Genomic DNA, 13,912 nt, shown 5'->3' with positions numbered 1-13,912 from the left:
GTACAGCTATGGATTACAGAATTTATTAGGTATGGGTTTGAGTAAAAAATTAATATAAAACATTTGTTCTTAGAATATTTTAAGTAGAATATTTTTTCCATAATATAAACCAAATGCCATAATAAAAATTACATTTTACTCAGTCACTTACCTATGAATTCCAAATCCAGAATAACTGAGAATGTTTAAGTGGTCTCTTAAATGTATTCCATAGCTGTACTTTGTAATATACCTAGATTTGCATATTTTCTATATTTACAAAAATATACACTGCAAACAAATGTCCACATGTCAATAGTCCTCGTAATCTGAGACTAAAGTGCGACATTTATAGAACAGAGACGAAAATGGTATAAAAATAAACATTGCAGCATATTAAATATTGATGCCTGCAGATCCCAGAGTTGCATAACGCCTCTTAAACTAGAATAATCCTCATTGAGAAATAAATTCGGTGAGCTCTGCTGTTCAACCACATGGTCTGTGTTTGATTTCAGAAGCTGTCAGTGAGTGTGAGATTCATGCTTGCGTCAGGAATACTTTACCTGAGCTTCTGAACAAGTCCTGTGGAGTGCTTATACTTTTGCCTGCGCCTAGAAAGGAACATATCCTTCAATATGATCCCAACAGCACAAAACAGAACTTTATATGACATTTTACATTTAATCTATAAAACATACTAGTATTTATTTTCATGCTATCAGTACTGTATGGGTTTTTAGATGCCAGATATTGTTTCCATTGTGTACTAGTACCTAATTATTAACTGCTAGTGTGTAAACATTGTATTGAGTGAAAAGAACACAAATGCTTGATATGACAGACATGGTAAAACACTTTCCACTTTTTCTTTTTAAACTTTTATAACAAGAGAAAATAATATAATAATAAAAATATAAAAATTAATACAAGCACTGTAAAATCCAACAGTCAACCTTATCAAATGAAATGAGTTTAGTTAACTCAATGTACTGAAAATTAATTCTACTCATTTGAAAAGAGTTTTGAACTCAGTGTTGAAGGTATTGGGTTAATTAAATATCTTATTACTTCAACTTAAATAGAGTAAGTTCACACTTCACAGTACTCATATAGATTAGTTTTTTTAACTCAAATGGTTTGTTGCATTCGGTTTCCTCAAACGGTTTGAGTTGCCTTAACTCAATGGGTTTTATGCTTAGTTGGTTTGATTTCTCTTCATGTATTGGTTTTTACAGTGCTTAAATTGCTTCGTTTAATCAAATGGATTAAGTTCACAGAACTCATTAGGATTAGTTTTGAACCTAAATGGTTTGTTGCGATCGGTTTCCTAAAATGGTTTAAGTTACCTTAACTTTGTTTGGGTTTTACAGTGTAATTAAATAACGATATATAGCATAACGTAATAATAATACTAATAAAAATAGTAAATAAAAATATATAATAAAACATTAAAAATAATAATAACAATGTGTAAACATTTTTAAAAATGCTATTTATAGACACTCATGAAACTTAGTTACTAAAATCTAATAAATAAGTATTAATGTTTTTTTTATATGTACAACTAGCTACGTACTAGTATTTATTATTAGACACTGGTATCTTTTATAATTATTACTAGTAAAAATTCCTACGTTTTATGTAATAATTAGTAAGAAGAGCCACACCGTTAAAATCCAGTATAAATCCAAATAACAAAATGATCTACTAGTAACATTTCAAATAAACACTAGTATCTAATAAATGTGCACTACTGGTATTGACCACATATATACTATTAGCTAATCATTAAGTACAAGTACATAATAAATAAATACTGTTATGAAATAAATTAGAGCTAATATATTATATTTAATATGCTATTTTGGTATGAAGATCTAATAAATACATATTAGTAATTGATGATTAAGTACTAGCATCTAAAATAGAAGTACTAGTACATAATGAAAATAAATAACTGTACATAAAATAATGAACTGGTCACAACTGGAATTTATAAATTAAATAATTTTAATGTCAGAATAAGCCATATTATGTAATAATCAGTAACAATGTCTAATGGTTAACTATAAAAACTAGCATCTTATAAGTACTAATATTCAATGAATAAGTACTATTATATTTTTTTCAAGTACTTGTATCTAAAGTAGAGATACCCTAACTAGGACACTCGAGCCAAGATTGGCCTATGGTAAGCTTTGATTTGGCCCACCGTCCCATCAAGAAAGGGAGAATGACAGGTATTTATTTATACAACAGATAATGTCATTAATGATTTAACCTAATATTGTGTTTGTTGTACAGTTAAGGTACAAAAAGCTAACTGAAATGAAATGTCCAAATTAAATCATGTAATTGATCTTTTGTTTTTTATGTAAATACTGTCACTTAGTACTGAGGACAATGTACAAGACCTCAGCAACTCGACTATTCAGCATTAAACTCCATTATAACAGATTTTTGTTCATTTTTTAATGTGATACATTCCTTATAAGATGTACAAATATAAAATAGTTTTTGCTATTTATTTTTAAATATTATAAAATGAATTACGAAATCTCCCATGGCAACTTTAATAAAATACAGTTTGCTCTATATTATTTGGTCCAGAACTTTTAATCAAGTTAGATTTTTAGCCCTTTTTAAGAAAATGTTTGGGCACCTATGAAAAGAAATATTTACTAGTAGCATGAAAATAAATACTGTGCTTTATAGATTATGTTAAAATGTCTTGCCATATCTTTCTGAACCTGACATTCACATAGTAAACCAATAGAAGAGTAAGCCACACCTATAAGTGAACCAATCAGCAGCTCTGTGACATCAGCACACAGAAGCACAAACACAGCGCAGCCACACATAAGCAGCAGCCATACTGCACAGAGGATCAGGGAGATGTGAAGGTGGGGGAAAAAACACACAAAGCAGGAGGAATTGCAGAGGAAAGTCCAGTGCAAGCAACCATACTGCTGTGCAATATCAACTCAACTCCAAGCTACTGTATAATCTTATAAAGCATCTTTGCCTGTTTAAAAAAATCTTTGCTCATCATATGTTACACAATTTTCTGTCAATTTCTGACTCCCTAAAGTCTGACTCATGCTGACTATTGTCAACTTATCCAGACTTTAAATCATGGCAAAGAAACTGAAAAAGTCCTTATATTCCAGCCTTTAAATGTCCTGTGTAGTGCTTTGAAATGTGCATTTTGTACTCTAAATTTGATGCAATCTCAACTGAAACATAGACAGGGCGGGACATATAGTAGCTCCTCCCATTAAAAAAAAAACAGCCAATATCGTTGTTTTTATCACAGCTCTGCCAATGAGATTGGTTGAGTTTAAGCGGATCAAATGAAAAGCCAATGAGAAGCATCTTGAAGGGAGCGGGGCTTTTTAGATACTAGAGAGCATTTTATTGGTCAGAAGATTTGACAGTCCAATTTGTTATGAATTCATTAATTATTCATAAATAATTAATTCACCACCACCTACGTCGACGATGCTATCGTCCATCGTGATGTTTCACATTAGACATCACAGAATGCCAAATTGATCGCCCAACCCTATGCTCAAGGAGACATTTAATCAATCCCTGGAGTTGTACGAGGCACTTGTTATTATGCATGGATGCACTTTGTTGGATGGTTGAAGAGAAACAGCCACCTGTTGCCATTGTAGATGGTCTGATGGTCTTTGACTGAACGAAGAATGAAGTCATATACACTTAGAATGACTGACAGTGTCAGTGGATGAGTAAATCATGAGATAATTTTTCATTTTTGGGTCAACTCTTTTAATAAATTGCAAACATTTTTAACTTTTCAAGTTTTCTAAAATGTTATGAAGATATGAAAATGGGGCTAAATTGCATACTTTTTAAGCAAAATATTTCAACCTTGGACAAAGTCAGTTTCATGTCTTGTTTAAGTTTTTACTGGACATGTTAGTGTCAAAGGTTTTACAGAGAGTATTGTGGGAATCTCTTTTTTTTTTTTTTTGTCACTCCATAATTCAGAAAATACTGCGAACAGTCACAACAGATGTTTGCATCATTTTGTTTAGTAGAATAAAATGTAAACCATAATCAGACAAATTATGTATGAACATATTCCTCGGTAAAAATCTCCAGAATACAAGTATAAATAAAACTGTGAAGTTTGGTGAATGTCAGTGCTGTAGAAGTGAAACCTTAGGAAAACATTCTTTTAAAAATATCCATTATAAATAGATATTTTAACTGTTGATTGTTGAGATTTTGTCTTTTCATAATGTGCTTTCTTTAAAAAAATAATGTTTAATGCATTTACACTTTTACACTTTATTTTGATGGCCAATTTGAGTATTAGTAGACTGTCTGCTTAACAACTGCTAAAACTGCTCCTTCAACAGACATTCAACTGTCTTTAAAAAACTTTGCAAGTACATGTCAACTTACACTAACCCTAACTCCAACCCGTCCTAGCAGTCTACTTATAATCTAATGGGAATTAGTTGGCATGTAGATGCAATGTAACTTAAATTCAACAAATGAACCATCAAAATAAAGTGTGACCTTTTGTTGCACTATAAATTTGTTAACAAAGCTGATGATTGCCATTGATTCTCATAGTAGAAAAAATATATGGAATTCAATAACAATAATCAACTTTGTGGTTACAAACATTCTTCAAAATATAATCTTTTGCATTGTAATCTTCAAACACAAATTGATAAAGTGCGACAAACAAAAGCTTTAATGTGTAGTTTGGATCTTAGCATTACATAAAAAAAGCACATTATGAAAAAACTGAATCTCAATAAGTGTCAAACAGCATCTCACTCTATACTCTTTGTTCAAAGCTTGCAATCCTGAACTAAGCAATCTTGTCATTTTCTTGATGACTGATGCTAATGCTATAATGCTATAAACATCAGCACCAGAGGAGGGTGACATCAAGGGTCTGGCACAAGCACACAAGCCAGCGGGGGTCTGTGAGTGAGCAGATACTGAGGTAAAGCCAAAGCCAAGTCTTTACCTGATGAGTCAAAACTGACAGACATGCTAAGAGGACGCATTACTGAGAGAAAACCAGAGGCCATGGGTGAAGAGAGGGAGGAGAAGACAAATAAAGCCATGGGTTAAAACAAGTTCAATGCATTCAATGTCAAATATAATGGATGCTCCACTTCTACAACTGAGCTTATTCTTTAAGAAACAAGAAAGAATAAGTGTCGTTTTAACAATTTCATACCAGACCATTTTAGTATGCAGGTAAAACTGACAAAGCTGCAACTCGCATAACATTACTGATGATTTATGAAGCGTTCTGACAACATATAATGTCAATGTACACATATTAAGGGTTTAATGATACACATATTCTAGTCTTTGAATGTATGTGTAAGGTTTGTTTTAGCAAGGAATCATATATCAGTCTGCATAAACACTTTGATTGGCATTCTCCATTTGTAAGTGTCGTCAAAGGGGAAAGCCCCACCCATTAGTGACGATCTCGCCCTCATTATCATAGAACATTGGTCTTGTTTTTGAAACTGCCACTATGCTGACACATTTGTTGCTCCGCCCTCTTCTGAAACAAGCACAATCCCATTTGACAGTCCCGCTAGTTTTTCATGATTTTTTTTGTTTGGGATTTATCCCGATAAAAATGACCGATTTTGTGGCATTAATTCTCAGAAAGTTAAATGTAGGTTGAAGGTAGATCTCCAGGAACAGGTTGAGCACCTCTGCTCTAGGGACATTAGAGACTTATTTTGCATCTTGTAAAAAGGGGCATAATAGGTTCCCTTAAATTAATGTTTCAACCATAGAAAGAAAACAATATGTTGTAGCATCTCATTCACTGGAACGTATGTCTTATAGAGAAGAACATTACTGAGTATTTGCCTACACGGTATACTTTACTTGACATGTTATTGATGTATTAATTATTTTTTGTTGTATGCCTAAATAAACAATTCGTTAAAACAAGTAATGATAGACAGTGTAAATTATTATATTTCAACAACCAATTAGAACATAGAAAGTAGAGCATTTTAAGCTCTGTTAGGTGACTTCAATACTGAAGTATGTAGCAGAACATCATTAAAACTTACTGGTTCTTTACAATAACATGTTTTCAGCATACAGCAGATATTTCTGATAATCTCCTTTAAGTTTTAAAGCTTTACAGGCTGTAAACGGTGAACTTTGACTCTTTAGGCAGAGGGAGAAAACAACAGAGTCTTTTCACCAAACAAACTGCCAATACCGTATGTGCAAATCTAATGTCTGCTGTAAATCTGGGATATTTATTCAACATGGATCACTCCGATGGAACGAGCGCCAGATTTGTGCTTGTGTAACTGTACAATCATCCACGCAAGCAGCCTAGAGAGCTTTAGGTAAACTAAAATCCCTAAAATCCTTAACTGCTGAATCATACAGCAAAAAACCTGCATAAAAAAACAAAATCGCATCAAATACAATAATGTTCAAAAGTATTGGCACCCTTTGTAAATACGAGCAAGAATGTTGTGAAACAAAATCTGCTTTGTTTATCCTTTTTATACTTTTCATTAAAAAAAAAAAACCCTTGACTTTCATTGAAATTAAACAATTGAAACTTTATTTCACTACAAAATAAATACTTTTCTCCAATTAACAGAGGGAAATAATTGGGAAAACAAAGGCATCGTTTTATTTATTTATTCATTGACCAAGATGATCCATGTAAATATTAATTAAAGATACTGTACGATACGTAAATCTATTACCTTGGAACAATGTGGATCGACACATTCTTGAAAATATACTGAATTAATCATAGGCGAAGAATATTTGACATTTGAGTATGTAAATAAAATGTACAGCCAATAATTAGAGACACAGGGCAGCAACAGAGATGCTGTTAGAGAACACAAATGATTGAGTGTTGCACAAGCAGCCATGCATGAGAATGACACACTGACATGAGCCTCTACAGTCACATACTCACCTCCATCCACAACACTCATATACTTGACATTTAGCATAACTAACAATATTAAGCTGTGGTTGAATCAAATACAATGCTGTTTCAGTAAATAATGCACATAGAATATTGATTTATGTTTAAAAAATGTGTGCTCAAAAAAATAAATATATATTTGTTTTTAATAATTTTACGTTATTTAATTACTGTTTTTTCAAATTTAATTTAATTTTAAATTTAGGTTTAAACTAAATAATATTGAAAAATTAATAATTATTATTAGAATTATTATTATTAAGAAATATTAAGAATTATTAGCCCCGCTTTGAATTTTTTTCTTCTTTAAATATTTGCCAAATGATGTTTAACAAAGCAAGGAAAATTTCACAGTATTTCTGATAATATTTTTTCCTTTTGGAGAAAGTCTTATTTGTTTTATTTCAACTAGAATAAAAGCAGTTTTTATTTTTTTAAACCATTTTCAGCTAAAAATGTTTTTTTTTTTTTTTTTTTTTACTTAAGTGTCTGTTTTTATGACAGCAAGCTTGGAAAAATGAACTCACCGAGTCGACTCCTGCGGATCATATCAGGAGACACGGGCCTAAGCTTTCTCTCTGATCGGATCTCCTCAAGGATACGCTCATGGAGAGTCGGAGGTTGAGGAGCATGAGGCTTCAGTTTACGAGCAGAAACCTTAAAGCACACACACACAAACACACACAATCATTTGTAAGTTTGGGTATAATTTCAAATTAATTTTAGCAGAAACTGTCACCTTTGATAGATAGTCAATATAAGTCCAAATGTATAACACAAAGATTCACTGATTCTTAAAAGTCCAGTCTTACTTCCTGCAGGCTTTACTTGATAAAATACAATTTATATTATTGTTACTGTTCAAATCACTGTGTTGTACGTAATTTTCATATAATTAAATTTAGTCATTTAGCAGATACTTTTGTCCTAAGCGACTTAAAATTAAGGAGGCATTCATAGATTCAGCAAGAGAAGGCCATACACACAAGAAGTGCTAATTATACAAAGGAACTGTTAAATAATTTAGTGCTAGAGTAAGGGGGTGGGGTTAGAGAAAGAGAGAGAGAGAGAGAGAGAGAGAGAGAGAAGGATGTTTCTACAGGCGGTTTGTCAACCCCACTCACCCATGTGAAGCACACTTCATTAATGCATTTCTCGTAGTGATATGCAGTGATTGCAAAAAATTTGTCTGGTGCAAATGTGCAAAACTGGTGCAAGTGTTGGTTAAAGTATTAGCAAGATGAAAGAGTGTGTTTTCTACAGGTGGTTTGTCAAGCCCACTCACCTGTGTGAGGCACACTCAGAATTGCATAATGATATCTTATATGACAACTGCATAATTGCATATGATAATGCTATTATAATGATAAGAATAAATTATATTGTAAGATTGACCAGGCAATAATCTGACCAATCGGAGCAGAGTAGGCTCTTGAAAAAACGTGACTTAGAGAAACTGGATTCTTAAACTAACCATTTCAGACAATATAAAAAAGGTCTGATGCTGTAATGTATATTTTCACATTACATCATCATCATCATCATCATCATCATTATCATCATTGTCGTGAAATGCATGTAAACCTACTGCATAAGGCTGAATTAATGAATTACAATACTAAATTTGAATTAGTATTTGTGTATATTCTGACGCTCACAGGATTTAATGGAGGCCTCGATCGAATGAACTCCAGGATGATCTCGTGAGCACTTTTCTTTAACCTCGGAGGAATGTCACCATTAACCTAGAGCAAAAACAAGACAGAGAAAAGGTTAAAGGTCAGACAGGCTGTTAACAATGAGAAAGAAAACTCTGTCTGTGTCATTGGAAAGAATGCAAGCATGTTTAAAGAATCCATCAAGTAATGAGCTGACTCTGACGTGGAAAATCTCTGAATGTTTTTAACCTTATATTTCAATAACTTTGAAGGTCATGAGTAACTAAACTGCTGTGGTTCCCCATTGACTTCCATTATATTTTTATTTTATAGACGTCAATGGCAGCCATCAACTGTGTGGGTCCAAACATTCTTTAAAATATAATCTATGCAAAACTATGCACAACTTAGGAGTAAATGGTACATTTTCATTGCTGAGTGAACTATTCCTTTAAGTGTCATTCACCCATTCAAATCAAGCCTATAAAAGAGCTTCAGAAAAAAAGGCTGCTTGATTTCTGATAAGCAAAGCAAACATTGTTGTGGTTTATGATCTCCGTAACAAACTGCAATAAAAGTGAACTGAACTGTGCCGTTGGTACAAAGGGAAAACATGACTCATGCTTGTTTGTTCAAGAGGAAAAACGTGAGATTTAGAGATCATATGCACAGAAATGTTTTCCCCGAGTGTCCAGTATTGATTGATGCATTTTTATCCTTACCATGACCTTGCGGAGTTTGTAGCGTTTGGATCGAATGTCATCCATGAGCATCTCGTAAGGCGTGAGCTGGTACTCGATGGCTAGAGGGTTATACTGACGCTCCTGCACCTTCTTCAGCTTCACGCCGTGCCTCAGGTCCCTCATCACCTGCACCCAAAACCGAGCCTGTGGAGAATATGCAAAATATGTACTTAGTCTAAGTAAATGATCAAACAGGATCTTAACAGCACATACTCTGAATGCATTGTGCCCATGGGGAATGGGATTATAGGATTGCTCTTACCCAGTCAGCATTCTGCAGCTCATTCAGGTCTCTGACGGGCTCCTCTGTTTCTCCTTCCATCTTCCGCAAATTCTGAGAATAAAAATGCAAACATATGTAGTTGAATATATTTTAAAAGTTCCATATACACATATATACATGAACATATACACACACATATACCCATACCCATATATGTATACAAACACAGTTATTTTTTACTTTTGTACATAGTTTGTCTATTGTTTTTTTCATTTATACATATTATTTCCAAAAGATAAATAATTGATTGAATTAAATAGATTTATTGAGATTATTATCTCACAGGAAACAAATAAATAAATTTTATTTATTAATTTTAAAATTTAAAAAAATCTTAAATTTTCAAATAAATAAATTAATAAATAAAATAAATAAATAAATTATATATTATATATATATATATATATATATATATATATATATATATATATATATATAGTCATTCAAATCCCAAATACATAAATATATTATACAATAATAATATATAATATAGTATACAAATATATGCTAAGAACTACATTTTTAAAAACTTTTTATTAGGACATAATTTTTTTATCCCAAAAATATTTTAAACATAAAATACATTAAATTATAATACATACATCATGATGATAAAAAAAACACCCAAATATCTACATACCATACAATGTTTTCAGCATTTCTGAGTGATTATAAATATACAGTATAATGCCCTGGCTTGTCCTCAGTTTGGGGTCAAACGAGGAACATTCAATGTCGCCATGATGAGTCTGATTTGTAAATCGATTCATTCTCATGTGACAGACATTACCAGTAAGCATGCCAATATTAAAGCACAATTGATACGCAGCTAATGCTGTCTTTAACTAATTTAACTAGTCTGCAATACAGCCACACCCACTAATCGACTGCCAAAAGGCCATTTCCAAACCGGGTGAAGCTGGGACAACAGCAACAATGACAGACACTGTTTTTTAAAGTTAGTGGTCAGCAACAATTACACAACACACTCAGCCCAGAATATTCTCTCATCTCGTTGAGCTTTAGTGATTTTGACATTCATGGCAAAATAAATGAGAGTTACTATCATTGGACAAATGAAAGTGTATATCTTTAAATTAATACAAAGATTTATTTGTTTGTATGTTTAATTAGGATTTGTTTAGTTTTTTTGTTATAACTCTCAAATGACGTAAGCCAGACTTTTGGTCAGAATGCAGAACAATGAACTATTCTTAGCTATTGGTTATTAGATTGCTTATTAAAGTTAAATACTGCAAGCAAAAACAACTGTTGATTTTTTTTTAGTCTATACAGGTACAAAACTCCCCATTTAAGTGTTTCTTTTGCTGCATTTGATTAAATTGTGCCTGTGGAATTTAAATTAGACAATGTATTTTAAATCAGTTTTTTCAAAAATGATGTTTCCCCCTTAAAGACATGTATTATCTAAAAATCTATATTCTGAAGGTTTTAACAGAGGGATAAGTCTGAACATATTTTGCCGCATTATATTTATTTTATGGACCATTTCAATGTGGTGATGACATTGGCCCGTGAACATCTCCTGCCTGTTGGTAAACTATTTCATAACTGTAATAAGAGGAAATTTAATCATAACTTAACGTTAAACCAGATATAATGACATCAATATGTTGACCTTTTCGAATTCATTTCTTTCCTATTCTACAAAAGTTGTGAAATTAGTTTTTTTTCTCACAGGCTGTTTAAAGCATTTTATGAATTGTGTAATAATAAAAGGGGTTACCACAATCCCCTTTGCAAAACATGACTAAAAAATAGTTTTAAATTAATTAAAAATTAATTAAAAATTAAAAAATTCAACAATTTTGAACCTGTTTATTGTTCGATATTTACGACATGTATGTAATATAGCACATGGACTGCCTGACAAAAATCTTGTCGATGATCCCAGTTGTAAAAGCAACAAATAATAATAACTGGACTTTTAATTGATCATTTGGAAAAGTGGCAAACGGTAGATTTTTCTGATGAATCATCTGTTGAACTGCATCCCAATCATCACAAATACTGCAGAAGACCTATTGGAACCCGCATGGACCCAAGATTCTCATAGAAATCAGTTAAGTTTGGTGAAGGAAAAATTATGGTTTGGGGTTAAATTCAGTATGGGGGCGTGCGAGAGATCTGCAGAGTGGATGGCAACATCAACAGCCTGAGGTATCAAGACTTTTGTGCTGCCCTCATTACCCCTGATGTTGATTTAGCAGGAATGAACAGAAACACACTCACTGGGCTAATAAGATCTGAACAGATAGAGTCTGATCTCCTAAATCAAAGTTAAACTGTGCTGCATCACAAACCACAATCCGAAAACATTTCCTTTATGCATCAAACATTCAGAGACTTTCTGAATCACTGGAGCAAGACTATGTGTATCAATGTTGCTCATATTAAAAGAGCCGAGCAGCTGATTCTTCCTTTTTTCCACTTGTCCTTCACTCCTCCTTTCCTCTAAAACATTCACTCACTTATTCCAAAAGCTTTTGGCAGCTGGTCTGCAACTTGCTGCCCGATCAGGCAATGCCTCTGCAGGCAGTTTTTGTGCACAAAGAGAGTTCATGCATTCAAAAAACATAATGGATTACTAATGTATAATTAAAAGCTGTATATGTACTGTAGAAGTGCATTTACATACGCACTGACCACTAAACCATGTGTGAGCCTTTTCACTAAAATGCCTTAAATTGCAACAAATAAAGAAAAAAATATTACATTACAATCTAGATAAGGTCCTTGCAATCAGTTTTTCTTCAACTTACCTTTTATGTATGTGTTTGAATAAAATGCTGCTTTTTTGTTTAATTTTTTTAAATTACTATTAAAATTTCTTCCAAATTTTACAAGCAAAAATTGCCATTTAAACCATTTATTTGCAGAAAACCATTGGTGTGAGTAGTACAAGAATAATTTCCAGCTATTGCCATGTCTGCCGCTTTAGGCACTATTTAAATCTATATATTTTAAGCTAATTCTTTGATGAAGTAAAAATGATCATGCCAATAAAAAAAAAAAAAAAAATATATATATATATATATATATATATATATATATACACACACACACACACACACACACACACACACACACACACACACACACACACACACACACACATATATATATATATATATATATATATATATATATATATATATATATATATATATATATATATATATATATATATATATATATAAAGCAAAAACAAAAATCTAAATGTATATTTCATAACATTTACTAGTATTAATAGTAATGCTGCATGATTCAGGCTAAAAAAAGTCAAGTTTTTCTTTTTATTTATTTATTTATTTATTTTTTGCTTATAATCAAGATCATGATTTTCCCATGATTCTGTAGATAAAATAAAGGATCATCAAGAAGGCTATTGTTATTGCTATTCTCAAACATATGGTAAAACAACAATAATAATAATTAATAATAATAATAATAATAATAATAATAATAATAATATTAGGTCTATGTGTAGTTCTACTGTTGCTTAAAATTCAGTATTTTGCATACACTTGGAATGGTGGACTTGAACAGACTTTAAATATGTCCTGGTTGTTAATTTACAGTAAAGTGATTTTTTTAATAAGGTGAAATTAGAATACAACTACTCATAATTCTGAAGTTGAATTATTGTGTTTGAAACATGTGCTTGTCACCATTTTTGTAGGGTCAATTCGAGATTGCAACCTTTTTTGGATTAATCGTGCAGCCCTGATTAGTAGTGTTTGAACAAAATGCTCAGGTTTGTGTTTTTATTCCAAGGCTCTAATAACATTTCTTCCAATTTTTAAAAAAATTTGATTTGCTTTAATTGACAAAATAAGCAAAACTTATGTTGTTTTGTTGTTCTTTGAATAATGCAAAATAAAATGAAGCTTGTTTGATTAGTGTTGTAGTGCAGTGTTTTCTGTATACTTACAAACCTACATATTGAGCAAAACTCATCTTATTATTCACCTTCAGGTATATACAGTAAATGTAAAAAGAAATTGGTCTACAAAAGCTTTGGAGTAGATTCTCTTAAATAAAAAACAGAAAACAGTAAACCCTTTCCATAGATGGGAAACATCAGTCTTAAAACTCAATTTTTTTAAATCAACACTTTTAAAGTAACCTAAAATTTATACATCATCCCAGAACTTTTAGCATACTAAATTAAACATTCAATAATCAACTCATTTGAACTTTGCACAGTATTTACAGCAGAACATATGCCATA

The 13,912-nt window shown here is 31.8% G+C and overlaps 1 protein-coding gene across 17 annotated transcripts in view; it reads right to left on the bottom strand.

The window, feature by feature from the left end:
• Nucleotides 1-13,912, bottom strand: part of spire1a (spire-type actin nucleation factor 1a) — a 98,557-nt gene that overhangs the window by 17,265 nt on the left and 67,380 nt on the right. For 7 of the 17 annotated variants that reach the window (XR_012394619.1, XR_012394618.1, XR_012394617.1 and 4 more), the window contains 5 exon segments: nt 9,637-9,708; nt 9,354-9,518; nt 8,632-8,718; nt 7,501-7,630; nt 546-593 (listed from right to left, as the gene is read on the bottom strand). Coding sequence is in view for 12 of the 17 variants with exons in the window: in XM_005159621.6 (XP_005159678.1) it covers nt 546-593; nt 7,501-7,630; nt 8,632-8,718; nt 9,354-9,518; nt 9,637-9,708 (502 nt within the window). In the remaining 5 variants the exon portion in view is untranslated. 17 annotated transcript variants of the gene reach the window in all.

The sequence above is a fragment of the Danio rerio genome, chromosome 19 (assembly GCF_049306965.1).
Source record: "Danio rerio strain Tuebingen ecotype United States chromosome 19, GRCz12tu, whole genome shotgun sequence".
NCBI lineage: Eukaryota > Metazoa > Chordata > Actinopteri > Cypriniformes > Danionidae > Danio > Danio rerio.
The sequence above is the reverse complement of the archived record's forward strand: the minus strand, read 5'-3'. Positions and strand labels throughout refer to the sequence as shown.